Below are 15,163 nucleotides of genomic sequence, written 5' to 3' on the forward strand. Positions count from 1 at the left end.
ATGACCACACTAAACATTTGTAAGTGAAGCCACTGAGATATGAAGAAATGCGATTATATGCAACTGCACTGCCTTCTGCACTGTGGCAACCAACACACAATGAATATAAAGAGACTCCCAAAACCTGTGTCAGCCTTTTAGACCATCACTTGCTCCTCTTGTGGCAGTTAGCAACAATCCCTTTCAGGCAATAAAAAACCCACTTACCCCCGGTACTCTTCCTGACCTGTTTCACTTGCCTGTGAAAGCTGTCACAACACATCTCATTAAATCTCACAGGTCTAAGCCTGACTGGCTTGCTAAGAAAAAACATGTCAGTGAAGTGGACACACTGCAACATTTGGGAGAAAGGCCACGAGGACAGAGATAGCAAAGAAAAGCTGTGCATGGATGGCAGCGAAGTATGCTAATGCCAGGTTAGCTGCTGCCATGGTTCAGGGAGCAAAGGCTTCTTAGAAGACTGAAGAGGCAGAACTGGCTGATTAGCCCTTGCTGAACAGAACAGTATGCTGCCTTGGCATTTTCCTTCTGCAAACCTACAAGAGCAAAGCTGTGTCCTGCTGCCATCCATCCCCACCTCCCTCTTCAGCCCACACCAGAAGCCACACACCTTCCTGCTGCCCATGCTTTTGGCTGAAGTAACCTATTCCATTTCTGCAGCCTCCAGTCTCAGTGAGCCATCAACCTCCCTGCAAGTACTGCTCATGCTCTCTGCCCCTCATTTTAGAACCAGAAGCCATCACCCATCTTCCCATACACAAAGCACCTGGCAACCAGGTTCTTGGCATGCCTATCCCCATATGAAAACTATGTTCACAGAGTGAGTCCTGCAAGCCTAAGCCTGGCTTGGCATCCCTGCCCCAGCTCTCCTCTGCTCTATCCCAGAGAACATATCTGCAAGGAAGGCACTCTGCTTTAGGCAAAGACTGAAAATACAAATGGATGGAAAACCTCTGGTAAAACAGAAGTGTGTCAAGAACGGCACTCAGTCAACTAATCTTTTTAAAAGTGCAAACATAACCCATAACTCCCATGGGGAGAGGGAGGCAGATACTACAATGGAGGAAATTCAACAGGGCCCAGAAGTTTTAGGCAGATACAGAAGTGCTGGTAGAGGCAAAAATGGCCAGGGCCACAAATATAATGCAGTATATTCACAAGCGACTAACACGCAAGAAACGGCCAATGTGGCCAAACTATAGAGAAGGCACCACCACCACCAGCCATGAATGAATGGGGCCCCTGACAGCACAGGGTACCTCCTGCTGCCATACTCTACTCTGACTGCTTTACAACTTGCAAGCCTGTCTACTGACTCCCCAAGTTCAAACCAGCCTTCCTCCAGCTGTCTCACCCACTGCTGCCCAGGACTATAGAGTAAAGCCTTCAGAGCAAGATGCATCAGGATTTTTAGCATCTCCCAGTTCATTCAAGATCTCTGCCAGTGAGGACATGCCTGCGTTGCAGCTCCTCTGAGATCCAGCTATTGTCCCTGGTACTCCAGAAGAAGAGTTCATCTTCTGAAATTTTATGACTGACAGTCCCTCTCACATTCAGCAGCAACCTCCTGATGCTGACACTGACATAGCTTTTACTCTTCTCGTGGCACAGGTTCACAAGCAGAATCCATTCCCCAGGGCCCCAGGCTGTCATCTTTAGGAGGGCAAATGATCGCTGGAAGGACAGTTGTAAAAAGAAAAGGGGAAAGAGAGACACATGAAGAGCCAAAAGGTTCAGAAAGGGGCCCATCATGGGGAGACTGACACAGAAGGTAGATTGGATATAAAAAAAACCCTAGCAGATATGAAAGCTCAGTGAAGGAGGAAGGTGAGAGCCAAGAAGGACTGTGGGACAAGGATGACAGGCAATATGAAGGCATAGATGCCATCCAGCTGTTGATACAGCAAAGGAAGCATGTGAGGACATTCCACAAACTCAGTGGTCCAAAAGCATTTTCCTAGTACACATGTGCTCTGTACACAGGCATTTGGTCCCTTACTTCACCACTAGGGATAGGTACATCAGATTAACAGCCTGCAGAGGACCTTCCCATTTGGCTTCACCCAAAACGTATCTCCAGGGTGCATATAACAGAACAGTGATGTACACAAAAATGTATTATTACACTACTGCAAACTAAGAGGCTAATATTAGAAAGTATCTACACTATTTTTCAGGTGGTCTTTCCAATATTTTTATCCCCAGCTAGGCAGCAACTAGGATGAAGATCTTGAATTGGAGTTCTGGAGAAAACCAGAACATGGCAGCAGGTTTCTTTTGCTCCTCAGAAGATACAGAAGCATTCTGCATGAACAGGAGTTTCCCAAATGCTTTAGGCCAAGGCATATAACATTGTGGTAGCCAGCTGAATGATAGAGATACTGCAGATAACAAATAAACGAATATCCTTTATGATAAGCAACAGTACTGATCTAGAATACTCACTAATATAAAGAATGTTTGAATTTGCATTTCACAGGAAATAGGGAGGCAAAAAAACCTTTCGTCCTCCAAGACAAAACAGAAGTGGCTCATTGGGATTTCATGATCCTGACATCTCTAGAAAGTCAGCCTAGACTTTATGTAATGTTATGGCTATAATACCGAAAATTTCAGGGGGGTGGGGGGAATCTGCAATGCCAGAAGACACAGAGCAGGAAGATCCCTGATGTACAGCAACTGCCTGTTTTAGCTGACAGCAGATATTTAGAATGCAGATATTATTGCTACCAGAGGAACAGAAATGTTATACAGAAACCTGAGTGCTTCTTTCATTAAAATAAATCTAAACATTTATTTGTAGGTTAGACTTCACCTTTAATCTCCACCACAAAAAATACCAAAAAAACCCTCTATCATTAGCTTTTTAAGCAGAGTATAGGTTCATCAAACAATCCTGTATCTCCCCAGAGCCCCAACATGACCCCAATCCTACAGAGGCTAAATGTGTGCTAGCTAGAAACTGCACAGCCTCAGAAAGCTCTCTCTAGATTAAGATATTATTCAAATCTTTGTAGCATCAGTGAATAAAAAAAGACCAATTTATCAATACAGGATAGGGCAGCCTAGATCGTGCAACTCATGAGGGCATTACAACTCATTTATGGCAAACAATTCTTTTTGACAAACTTCTAATTTTCCTTAACTGAAGAGAAATGGACTTCCAAAAATCAATGTCACTGGGCAAAAAACAAGCAATGAACAAGAAGCTGTTCCAGTATGTCAGATTTTTGAGGTTTAGTATTTGAAATTCAAGTTGTGCTGACTAGCAGTGACTACCCACATGTTTTTCTGCCAGTTTTCTCACTGGGTAAGTACTTTCTCAGGCAGCAGAATAAAACAGGTTGTTACACAGTCATTTGTTCTTTTTCTGTACGTCATACAATTTTGAAGTTTTACTAGAACAAACGTCAAATAATTTTATTTGCTCACAATGCAACTTCTCTTCACAGAATAAATGAGAGGACACAGGCAATGCTAATTTAAAAATACTTACAGCAAGTATTTTTTATTTATTTGAGTTCTTATAAATTTTATTTAATCTGATAAATAACTATTTAATTAATAATTCTGGACTATATATTTCAGAAATTTTTGTTATTCAACATGCATCTATCACATCTGCCACTGAAAGTCAGAATTTTATCACATAATTATTGCACTCAAACTAAGCTACCTCTAGACCCCAACCTGCTGCTCAGAGATCACTATTCCCTTGCATCACTTTTTTGTTTCACGTCCCTTACATTTCCCTGTTTCACATTACATTCCCCTAGCTTTTTCCCCTCGGCTCTTGCTATATGCTTTGCTGCTATGCACACAGTAACAGTGCAAAGACCACAAACTGCTGGTTCAACAGGCAATGCAGGGTACAAGCGCAGAACCTGCAGAAACAGAACAGTTCAGTGAAAAAGGCCACAAGCTGAAGAAAAGGCTGCTCAGGCAAGCAGAACGTCGCATCAGAAGAGCAAGAACAGTGGGTTAGCCAGTTTGTCAGACCTCCATCGTATTACTCTTTTTTGCCTCACTTTGTCAGGTTCACTATTCAAGTTACAGTAGTGAACTGATTAGGTCTTTTCGAATGCTATTTCTTTGTAGAGATTCAATTGCTTTAGCACCTCGGCACCTACCTTTACATTGCCAGCAATCCATTGGCAATGAGATCTCGCCCTCAAATACCTAGGTTGAACCTCATGCGTTATAAAAAAAATATTTGCATGTATACATATATTTTAAGTATTTAAAATTTCATATAAACTACTCTACTGTGAAAACATTTTTTAATTTAGGTATAGCATAGAGGCACCCAGATAACTGATTTTCTTTGTTCTCTCCAAGAATCATGCAATTCCCCCACCCCGAAGTTCTGCAACATGCCTACAGGACCATGACCCTAGAGACTGATTTAATTTTGCTCTTTTCCCTATGGCTTAATCTGATCACAATTTTGATAAGGAATTACTTAAGATTATTTTTCATTCTTGACCCAGTCCTGTCCTTGTTTAAGTAGCTGAAAACAAAATTCCAGAAGGGCATAGCACACCCAGAGCACTGTGGAGAAACAAGGTACCTGGTCAAGCATAGGTCAGGTGATAACTTACTTTACTCAGACAACACAGCACTCACAGAACAACAACAGATAAATATTATGTTACACAATTAAGCTTTAAAACCTGAATAGCTCATTTTCTGGACATCAATCCTCCAGGTAGCCATGTTATGTCAATAACTTTTGCGATGTTCTGGGCCTTCTAAACCTATCTGTAATGCTGCAGGAACATATGTCCCGTTAATACAACAAAAAATAGTCTTAAAGCACACAAAGAAGTCATCACTACTTGACTTTTTTTGCCTGCAAACATAAAGAATATGGGCACGCACACACACACGAACATATGAGCATGAATTTACTGGTAACAAGGTTTCACACAGCTTTAAAATATCCTCAAGCTGCATATACATCTTTCACTGAAAAGGGACATGATGGGACATTAAAACAAATAGCTCCTTTCTCTAACACATGATGTAATAATGTAATAATGTAATAAATCATAGAAAGAGGACATAACTGTGTAAAACCCACACATACACTAGTAAAATGTGAGTCAAGAGACAACATGCAGAGATATGTAATAATATTAATATTGATAAAAAGGGAGCAGGGTGCAAATGCATGTATGAAAGCATCAAAAGAAACCACGGAATACAATTAAACAGAATGGCCTACACTGACAGCCAAGGACACAACTAACAGCCATAAAATACCAAGGGATATGTTGTTTACATCAAAATCATTCCTGTACTCTTCACAGCACAAAGGACTTGTCCACAGAAGATGCTGTGCTGGCAACAGGAAGATGGCAACAAGGCTACACAGCACACTGCACGTGCCATTACACCTCCCGTCAGCCCAACACAACTTTAACACAAGGAAACACAGACAATGGGCAGTAGAGTTGCACGTAATTTATGAAGGCTAAAGTAAGCAACACTGTGAGGGAAAAAGATCATGCTACAGTAACTGTTGGCTCCTAAAGCATACAAAACACATGTCCAAAACAAAGTTTTTCATTGTCAATCACAAGGAACCCCAGAGACATGATGAAGATTCAAAAGCTGGTGGCCCTTGACCCCATGTCATATACAAATGACCTGCCCAGACACATGAGACTCTGTGAAGTATTTTAAGTCCTTGCTCAGTTTGCATAAAAAAATTCTCAATAAATTATACATTAAATAGATCCAGCGTCCACTAACAGATCTCAAAAAAAACCCCAACAAACCAGTGGATGAATCTCCTCTGCACAAAGGAGTGGTTTTGGTTTTTTGTTTTTATGAGTTCATAGAATTTTATCAGCTGGCTTGATGCTATTCAGCATCTCCATCAGTGATAAGGAAATTAAATTAAAACCACTGATGAAAGTTCAAAGGTGAAACATTGAAGAAATGATAAATACTGAGGATGACAAGACTGTCGCATATGAAGCGATCTGGATCTCTTGGCAGTCTGTGCTCCTTTACATAAAGATGCATTTTAATCACAAATACAATGCTAAGCAACTTAAGAGAGTGTCTGCTGCGCTTAGCAAACCACCACTAAGAAAAATAACGTAGGAGTGCTTAGAAGACATTGTTCTCCCAGTGTGTTGCTAACGACAAAAGGTGCCTGTAGAAACACCAGCACAGAACTATAAAAGGGAGATAGGACTTTTAGATCTACTCGTAGCATAAGCAAAACATCACAAAATCAGACTTGCAGGGCCAGGGGGCAGGAATCCCCTCAATGACAGCAGTAGAAAACCCCTCAAAGTTAAGGACTTGCATCTACTAGTGTCAGAGAGACAGAAATGTGGTTATTGAGCACTATACAGTACACCTACTATAGCATACTGCCATCAGGGAGAAAACCAGCTAAACGAGCACGTTCTCGTTTAACACAGAAGTGGACACAGAAAGAGTGCTAACAACCCTTAATGCTAAACCATGCACGTCTTAAGAATCAAATGTGGGCTGGGGAGAGCATCTATCTGAGCACAATCCATTCATATTAAAATTAAGAGATGCATTACCTGGCAATAAGAATTAATCCACTCCAATTTCCAAATTAAGATAATGGTAATCTCCAAAATAACGTTAAGATGAAAAAGTGACTAGTTTTAACAATTAATGCTTCGTTGTTTATTACAAAGGTACAAGATCAAGGTATTGGGCCTAATCATTTGAAAGTCCAAAATGGAGTTTTAGCTTACTTTAAGCTCAGATGAAGCTGAAGAAAATGAGTGATGAAATGCGAATGAAAATTAAATGGAAGAAAAGAATAGCTGGTTCCGTTTTCAGGGCTCTAAAGCTAAGACCTTCTCAACTCTACCCACAGCTTCCACCTTAGAAAAGCCCTTTGTCTTTATCATACAATTTAACAGTACTATGTTGTCGCCTAATATACAAAACAGCTGTGACACCAACAAAGGTAATTTATTATTTTTTGCTACTATGCCTGCAAAACCCTAAACATGGATGCAACTAACCCAACAGAAGAAAGTTACTCTTTTTTGAGATATATTTTACATCAGCAAACTAAGTCTATTGCTCTAACACACAGGCAAAAAGTGGTAAAAGCATCTGATGCTTATGTAATGGAAGTAGAATTTTATGAATAGGTGGATTCACAGCTAATGTGGATACACATAAGCTGTACCCACAGTACAGACTGCACTACCCAACTATCCAAGCCAGGAGACAAAAAGGGCTAGCTCCTGCCAGTCCTGGCTCACATGCCTTCTTGCTTAGGTACTCTGCACTGCCCACTGCCTGCCAAACGTCACCACGCTGCAGAGACATGCAACGAGTCCTTTCCTGGGTGCAGCCTTGCCCCACATCCCTTGTCCAGGCACATCGAATTCCTTAAACTGCCATCAGATGGAGTCTATCAGCACACACTAATTTGCAGTAAAAATTCCTGCCAACAGAAGACATGTGAGCCGCAGCCACAGAGGCAGACACTCTGAAGAACAAACTGATCTAAATCTCTATACTTTCAGTGTTACAATGGTACTTATCAAAACACTCACCTCAGGTCAACACATTTACTTCACCCCTACACAAATACAAACAACAATAGCAGCAAAATATACACAGAAGAGAGCTACAGCAATACATATTTCCAGTTCAACACTGTTTTACAGCGTGAGGAACTCATTGCTCACGTTTAGGTGTAACTGTTGATACGTGTATTGCAGAAAGTTCTAAGTATTAGTTTTTCTCCTGTAATAATTCTGATGGAATACTGCATGTTATTGCAACTTAAGGCACTCAACTTCATTCAATGAAGAGCAGATTGTAGAGGCTGTATACTTTCAAACAAAAAAATCGAAACAATTCCTAAAACTTCCATAAACAGAGAAATAGAGAGGTTTTATTTTAATTAGGAATACAAATCTTCAGTAACTTGAGTATCTCAAGACCGCATTTTCAATAGTTTTTATAATTATAATGGAATATATTTTATTTCTCAAAGATTTAGTATTATTTATAGTGATCTGTCTAAAATAATTTAGATATTTTCCAAAACTAATTTCTATTTTCCAGAACTGAAATGAAGTTTCTGTCTTCAGAGATAATGAAACAAATTTTAATTTCTGATGTACCATGACACGAGCACTTTCAGAATAGTGCCCTTCTGCAAAAAGATATTAAATGAAAAAAGCTAAAAAGCTGCATGCATAAGCAAACACACAGGCCCTGAAACATACATATATAAGACAAAGGAAGTAGCAATCTTTCTTACATTTTTTGGGGTACTTTGAGGCTTTTGTGTTATTTTTCAATTTTTCACAGTTACTCAAAATCAATTTCCTTGACTGTCTTTGACAGTTGTGTCTTTTGAATCACAGTGAAGTCTACGGAATTAGGGAGATAAAACTCAAACTCAGAGGTGGCTGCTGGGAGAGTTAGGCTTGTACAATCAAGGTATTTCACTTTTGAGGTTTCCCCTAGGTGCTCTGATGTCTTATCCAAACACTTTTCCACATCACAGGTCCCCTATAAGCAGACAAGTTTTTTATAGCTGTATCTATCCATAAGCATACATACAGATGTGCACAAAGACACTGTCAATTGAATTCCAGTTTTCTCCACCTACCTGACAGTGGCCTCAGATCTCTTCTTTTTTTTTTTTTTTTTTTTTTTTTTTAAAGTATGGTTGGCATGATTTCATAGTTCCATTCCACTCAATTTCTCATTCCCACTTCTCTGAGGTTAACTGATAGCCCATATTTGTCATTGATAAAAAGTTTCCTACAAACCTGTTATTAACATTCTCAAAACTTATTTAATTAAGCTCCAAAGCAAGCAATAGTTTTAACCAGTGTTTCTCTTGAATTCTTGGCTGGACACACTCTTATGTTGCTGTTATCCAAGGGTATCAGCTGCTTCACTTTAATGTATAAATTTATTTTATGAAAATTCTGTGACCAACTGACATTCCACAGATGCAAGTATATTATATAATTGCTGCTACTAAACTGGAGTCCGTATTTTATAATTACTTAAATTAGTTACTGATATGTCAGGGGAAGGACAGATGCAGCAAAAATAAATACATAAAAGTTATCCAGCTCTAAATCAAACTGAAATTGACAAATTAAAGAAAAGAAAAAGGAAAGACAATTGATTTAGTCTGGAAAAGTCAGGTATTTTACTTCCAGGGCAGGCGCTTTAACCACTGAAGCTCTACAGAAAGTGGGAACCTCCTCTATCTACCCACTTACTTCTTTTTAAGTATTACTGTTTCCAAAGGCTCCTCTCCCACCTCACAGAAGCCTGTTGTTAATTCATTTTTAGAAGGGCATTTTAAACCAGAATGTACCCACTTAAAGCTGAGGCTAATTTTTGTGCCATAACCTTTGACTTCATGTCCTGTCTCTGTAGTTCTCATTTTGCTGCACTCTGTAGGTATGGGAAGGAAATAAAAAGAGGATAAAAACATCAATGCCTTAAGTTCAGTGACGGAAACTAACCCAGCTAACACGCAACACAGAGATCTCCTCTGGCTACCTACTCCAGCTAGATACACTCTGAATGTGTAAAGGATAGGGACTTTTAGATGCAATCAGGCATTCTCTGGTTCATCAGAGGATCTGCATGCTTTATACACAGACATTAACAACACTCTGATTATATTTCTAGATCTGGTTTAATATTAAACACAAATGTCTCCCCTGATGTTTGGAAGTTTGGTGAAAATAAACTTATTATTAAAAAAATATTGTAACAACATATAGATAATCTATCCCTGTAGTGGCAGTATGCAGAAATATACTTGGATGCAACTCTATTAGAAAACTGTAAAGTGGGATAGTAACAGCCAGGCAGGTTTGTAATCATGATAAGCTTGTATGAAGTCTGTTTTGGTGCTGGAGACAGCCCTACAGAACGCTCCTAGCCATTCATTCTGCCTCCACACCACCACACCTGGTTGCCAGCAAGGCCGCTGTGCAGCTGGACAGTAACACATGCTGAAGAACCTGCATGAAGCTAGCTGCAACCCAGATCAGTTCTGCCTATGTCCAACAAGCACTTGTGGCAGCACAGCCAGGCGGTGCTCTGAGGATGGAAAAGCTCACTTCTTTCTCTACCAACACCTTTATCTCAGAGTTTATACCAACTATGCTAAAATTAACTTTAATGTGGTTTTGTCTCCAATCCTTTCTTCAGGGGTTGCTGGATAACAAATATGTAAAAATAAAATTGCGTTTAATTGTAGGAAGCCCACAGAAAGCTTAACTTACCTCATGAGGTCCAAATGGGGCCCCACAGGCAGACAATCTGGGGAAGAGTGGAAGAGTTAGCTCCCTGTTTTTCCAAGTTTCCTCCACTTTGTGTCCTCAATTACCTTTCACAGGTATTTTTTTTTTTTTACCCTATAAAACACATTACATGCCTTCTTTTCCAACCCCTACAGATTCTTTCTTGACTTCTGCCACCACCATGACCTTGACATTTAGTCGAGTTTCACTCTACCCTGTCCTTGCATTCACTGAATCTTGTGTAACAGAGCAGGTAAGCTGTCGGTTTCCAGGGAAGTCTCCATATTTTGACTGAGCAATGATAACATAAACAGGTCAGTGAAAACAGATGGCACCTTGGTCCCAGCTGGCTAGTAAATTGACAGCCACAGAGCTAGATCAAAAGGCCAGCTACTATGTGGAGTAACTGCACACATGGTAAGAACATATGTGTCCAATGGCACCATCGGGATACCCCTGGCAGATGAATGGCAAATGAGGTTCAACAAGTAAGCAAGAGTTGCTGACTTGCAGCAGGTAACACAATGTGTTGAAATAGATGCTACAGCTAATTAATTTGGAATAACAACTACTGCACAGGTAGACTCCTTTGCTTATGGTTTTGCTGGCAGTAAGTCAGCATCACACTCTTTCACTGCGTATGTGATCAACTTAATAAAAGAAACCCAAACACCACTTCCAGCGCCGAGTTGAGCACATAGTTAAGTAAGTACAAGAGCTCTGGTTGGCTCAGCAGAATATGCAGGGAAAGGCCGGTACTATGTATCAGTCACACATCACTTCAAGTGATGTTACTCAGTATGCCTCCTGCCAAATACTCACCTGTCTGTATTACCATATTATATATACGCCATATCCCTTAAAATCAGCAGTCTCCTTTATGTTGTCATAGAAAATTTATTTTAAATTTATCTGTATATTTATGGAAAACAACTTTGTATGGGCCGGCTGGCACCAGTCTAAAATAAAGTATAAAAAAATACGCAACAAATATAAAACAAAGATTAAATATTTTGCACACTAGCTCTTTGAAACATACACATAGTGAACCATAAGCAAGACACAGTTCCTCATGCATCACTCTTTCCTTTCATCCTCTGATTGTATCATATAAGAGAGTAAGAGACCACTTCAAAGGTGGGGGGTAGACGGGTGGAAGGGGAATATCAATACCAGTCATTCATCAACTCAAACCTCGCCTTCCAAGCTTCTCTGTATAATTACCCCTGAACCAGCTCCTCCTGTCCTGCTTAAAGCTGCATCCTCAGCAGGCCATTGGCTCTGAAGCTCCAGAAGACAAAGTGATATGCTTACCTGGAGCCATTTGGGACCTCTAGGTGTTTATGGCAATAAAAACATAGGACCTCTCAACATTTTGAAATTGCCTTCACATCAACATGCATGTAACACACAAATAGAGCAGCCAACATGGCCTACACACACAACCCCAGATGCTACAGCCCTTGCTAACCTTAGCACTATAAGCCCTGTTAACTAAGACAGCAGTATTAAAATTTAAAGTACCACCACAGAATCCTAAGCACTTTTAGAAATAGATATGATCATACATGATCTTTACTAGAAGTCTCTAGATCTCTACTATGAAGTCTCAGCAACATTACAGAATGAGCACTTACATCCCGGTGATCAGCCATAAAAATACATACACGAACACAACTGAGGCAACTGCTCTGCAGCCACTTTTCAAACTCTGAGAAAAACATCTAACAGTATTCTATGTCAAAAATCATAGCAAGAGTAAGCAAGGTCGTGGCTACAGATAAAAAAAGGAGCCTCAAGAGCCACTTTCTGCTCTGGCTGAAGTCAACAGTAATTTAGCCATAACTTCAACACAGAAAGTCTTCGGCTCTCACAACAGTTTCAGGTTAATATAAAGCACCAATGCACCAAAAATATTTTTGTTAACTCTTTTTCTATCATTGCAATAATCTTAATGTGGAATTCATTTTATATTTTCTTGACTTTCTTAAATAATGGGCTGGCTTACTATTAAGTTTAAGACTTTTCATGTGTCAGAACCAAAAACAAGGAAGTCTTTTCCAAGTCAACAGATGTCCTGTGAAGTACAGGCTTTAGTATGCCATTTAAGTCAGAACAACATAGCAGTTCACTTTCCCAGCAATTACAGTTTCAGTTATTCACATAATTAACCTATCACTAAAAAAAGCTACACAGCACTATCAAGTTGAAAACAACTACAGAAAAATAAAATCAAATAACTGGCCTTTTGTGCAAGGGCTTAGGGTTCTATTCAGGTGTTGCCACACTAACACAAGCTTATTCAAGTACAGTGATACCCTTATAGTCCTAAGGTATTTTTTTGAAAGAAGGTAGCAAGAGAACAGAGTTTGTCAAGACATTTTGCTATGTTCTTATCCCAATACTATCTCAATAAATTACTAATGAAGAACAAAAAATAAACCAGATACAAATAAGAATACAAGCTTTCAAACCAAACAGTTCAAAAACACTAGAAAAATAATTCCCAGGCACAGAAATCTGACCACAGCACAGCTAAAACACAGTATCTGAGTTCATGTTATTGTAACTCAGTAATAATTTGTATGGAACATATAGTCTTTACTTCCACTAACCAAAGCATAGCTTAACAACCCTGTATGTTCAGTAGAACTCATCTATTCTTTGTTCCTACCTTTTCATCCATAGGTATGACTACAGAATTTTGTAAGGAAACAGATTTACTTACCTGTCAAGTTTCATTTATATCATTCACAAAAAACCCCCAAATTTCTTCCTTGATATTTAACAACACAAAACGTCAATACAAAAGAAGAGCTTCAACAAAAGAACTTCTTGTCACTCTGGAAATCCCCCACAAATGCTCCTCTAGAAGAGGAGGATGGGCATAAAAAAGGTCAATGCACAACCCACAGGTTTTCATTTACAATCTTAATTTCTTTGTATGTGTTTTAAGGCAGATCAACAGCCACATTTAACTCTCATTTTAACTGCCCTGAGAAGAAGACTAACCTAGTCAAAACCTGTCAAAACTACATACTGTACTGTGAGCACAATAGAAAATATTTCATATACTCACAAACTTCCTCTTCTTGGAAGGCTCAACTCCTTCTGCAACAGAAAAAAGTTACACTGTATTAGCAATAAAGCATTTCAATTCCAAGTGGCCTTTTTAAGACAAGTACTGTAATCCTTCCACCACAATACTAATAGACAGACTGAAGTGGTGTATTTGTACTACAAAAGATGATACAGATTTTATATGCCCCACCTTTTACTTTTTGCCTTCCATTCTTATTTGAAATATTAAGATTAGCAAAGTGAAAATTCTACACCTCTTTATAGCAGCCATGTTAAAATGCTTCAAACAATAAGATGGAAGTCACATAAAAAAACCTTACAGTCAGAGCTATGAGGCTTTGGTAACTGCACGAAAATTTGCAAGAGTCAGTGACAAAGATATACAAAGTTCTTAGCAGTATCCATCATTCGCAAAAGTTACCAACAGGATCAACACCTAAATAGGTGACCATTGCCACCAGACTTTCTACACTATGTTTTTTAACCCAAAAATCATTAAGTACACAACAGTTGGCCAATTATAAACCATTATTATTTATTACAATCTTCTGCAAAGTACTAGCATAACATCAGCACTGCTGTTGTATAAACATTTGCACAACTCTTGCTTAGAAGATTTAAAATACTGATTATGGGACTGACCAGATAGCCTGCTAATAAATTGCAGACAGAGTTTATTAGCATTTTAGTGTAGAAGAAAGCCACAAGATCCATAATGTTTTGCCCATCTAAAATAAGCATTATATATATATACACCCACAAGTAGATTATCTTGTATTGTACAAATCACAGAATAGCTGAGGCTGGAAAGGACCTCTGGAGATCATCGGGACAGACCTGCTCAAAGCAGGGCTGATTGCAACAGGTTATTCAAGACCACATCTAGTTCAGTTTTGAACATCTGCTCAGAAAGAGACTGTACAACCTCTCTGGGCCACCTGTTCCAGTGTTCCAACTACCCTCACTTTTTCCCATGTCTCACATGAACTTGTATTCTGACTGTCGTCTTTGCAGTCATGTCCAGCAGGGAGTACAGCCTGCATTTAAATAAAGGGACAACTTGTCTCGCTTGGATACACAGATACATTTAAAGGTGAAGAGCATCACAGAAGACAAGGCTGCATGTGAGAGTGATTCAAGTTACGTGTACGCATGTCCTTAGTCACTCAACCGCAATATTTTATCTTTACTTTCAATATCCTCACAAAAGGTTGTTTTCAAGTATGAAACAGTTTGCAATCTGAAAGCTAAAGGGAATAATCACAGAATTCTCTTTCAATGAGAATATGCATATATGCATATATATGTATGCTGTGTACGTGCACACATATATGTTTATTTCTCACAGCACATAAAATTATAGGCATTGACCAGAAAACGCACATGAAAATACAGCTGGATAGATAAAAATACTTCAGCTGGGTACCTTAGAAAAGACCATAAGGGAATTAGTAATTATGTATTCTTCACAGGCCTTTAAATGGTGTGCAGTAAATAAGGCCCAGGCTGCTAAGTGAATGATAAGGATTAAAATATCAAGTAGCTGCTCAATTCCTGAGCACCACCCATCCTGTTCACTGAATGAGGCAGGAAAAAATAGTGTGAAACAATGTAATTAGAGATCATAACGCAAAAGCATAGGAGAGCAGACTTAGGGGCCTTGGTAACAAATTCTGGCACTTCCTAGGAAGTTCCAGCAACTGTTCAGAATTTGTAATTCAGAATAAGACCTTTTAGCATAACATGTGCTTACATACAAAAGAACAGTTACACCTGCA

At 39.2% G+C, this 15,163-nt stretch overlaps 1 protein-coding gene across 1 annotated transcript in view; it reads right to left on the bottom strand.

The window, feature by feature from the left end:
- MAST4 (microtubule associated serine/threonine kinase family member 4) overlaps window positions 1–15,163 on the bottom strand; it is a 274,380-nt gene that overhangs the window by 141,813 nt on the left and 117,404 nt on the right. Inside the window, 1 exon segment of the mRNA XM_056325127.1 lies at window positions 13,384–13,415. Within this exon segment, the coding sequence (XP_056181102.1) occupies window positions 13,384–13,415 (32 nt within the window).

The sequence above is a fragment of the Falco biarmicus genome, chromosome Z, assembly GCF_023638135.1.
Source record: "Falco biarmicus isolate bFalBia1 chromosome Z, bFalBia1.pri, whole genome shotgun sequence".
Lineage (NCBI taxonomy): Eukaryota > Metazoa > Chordata > Aves > Falconiformes > Falconidae > Falco > Falco biarmicus.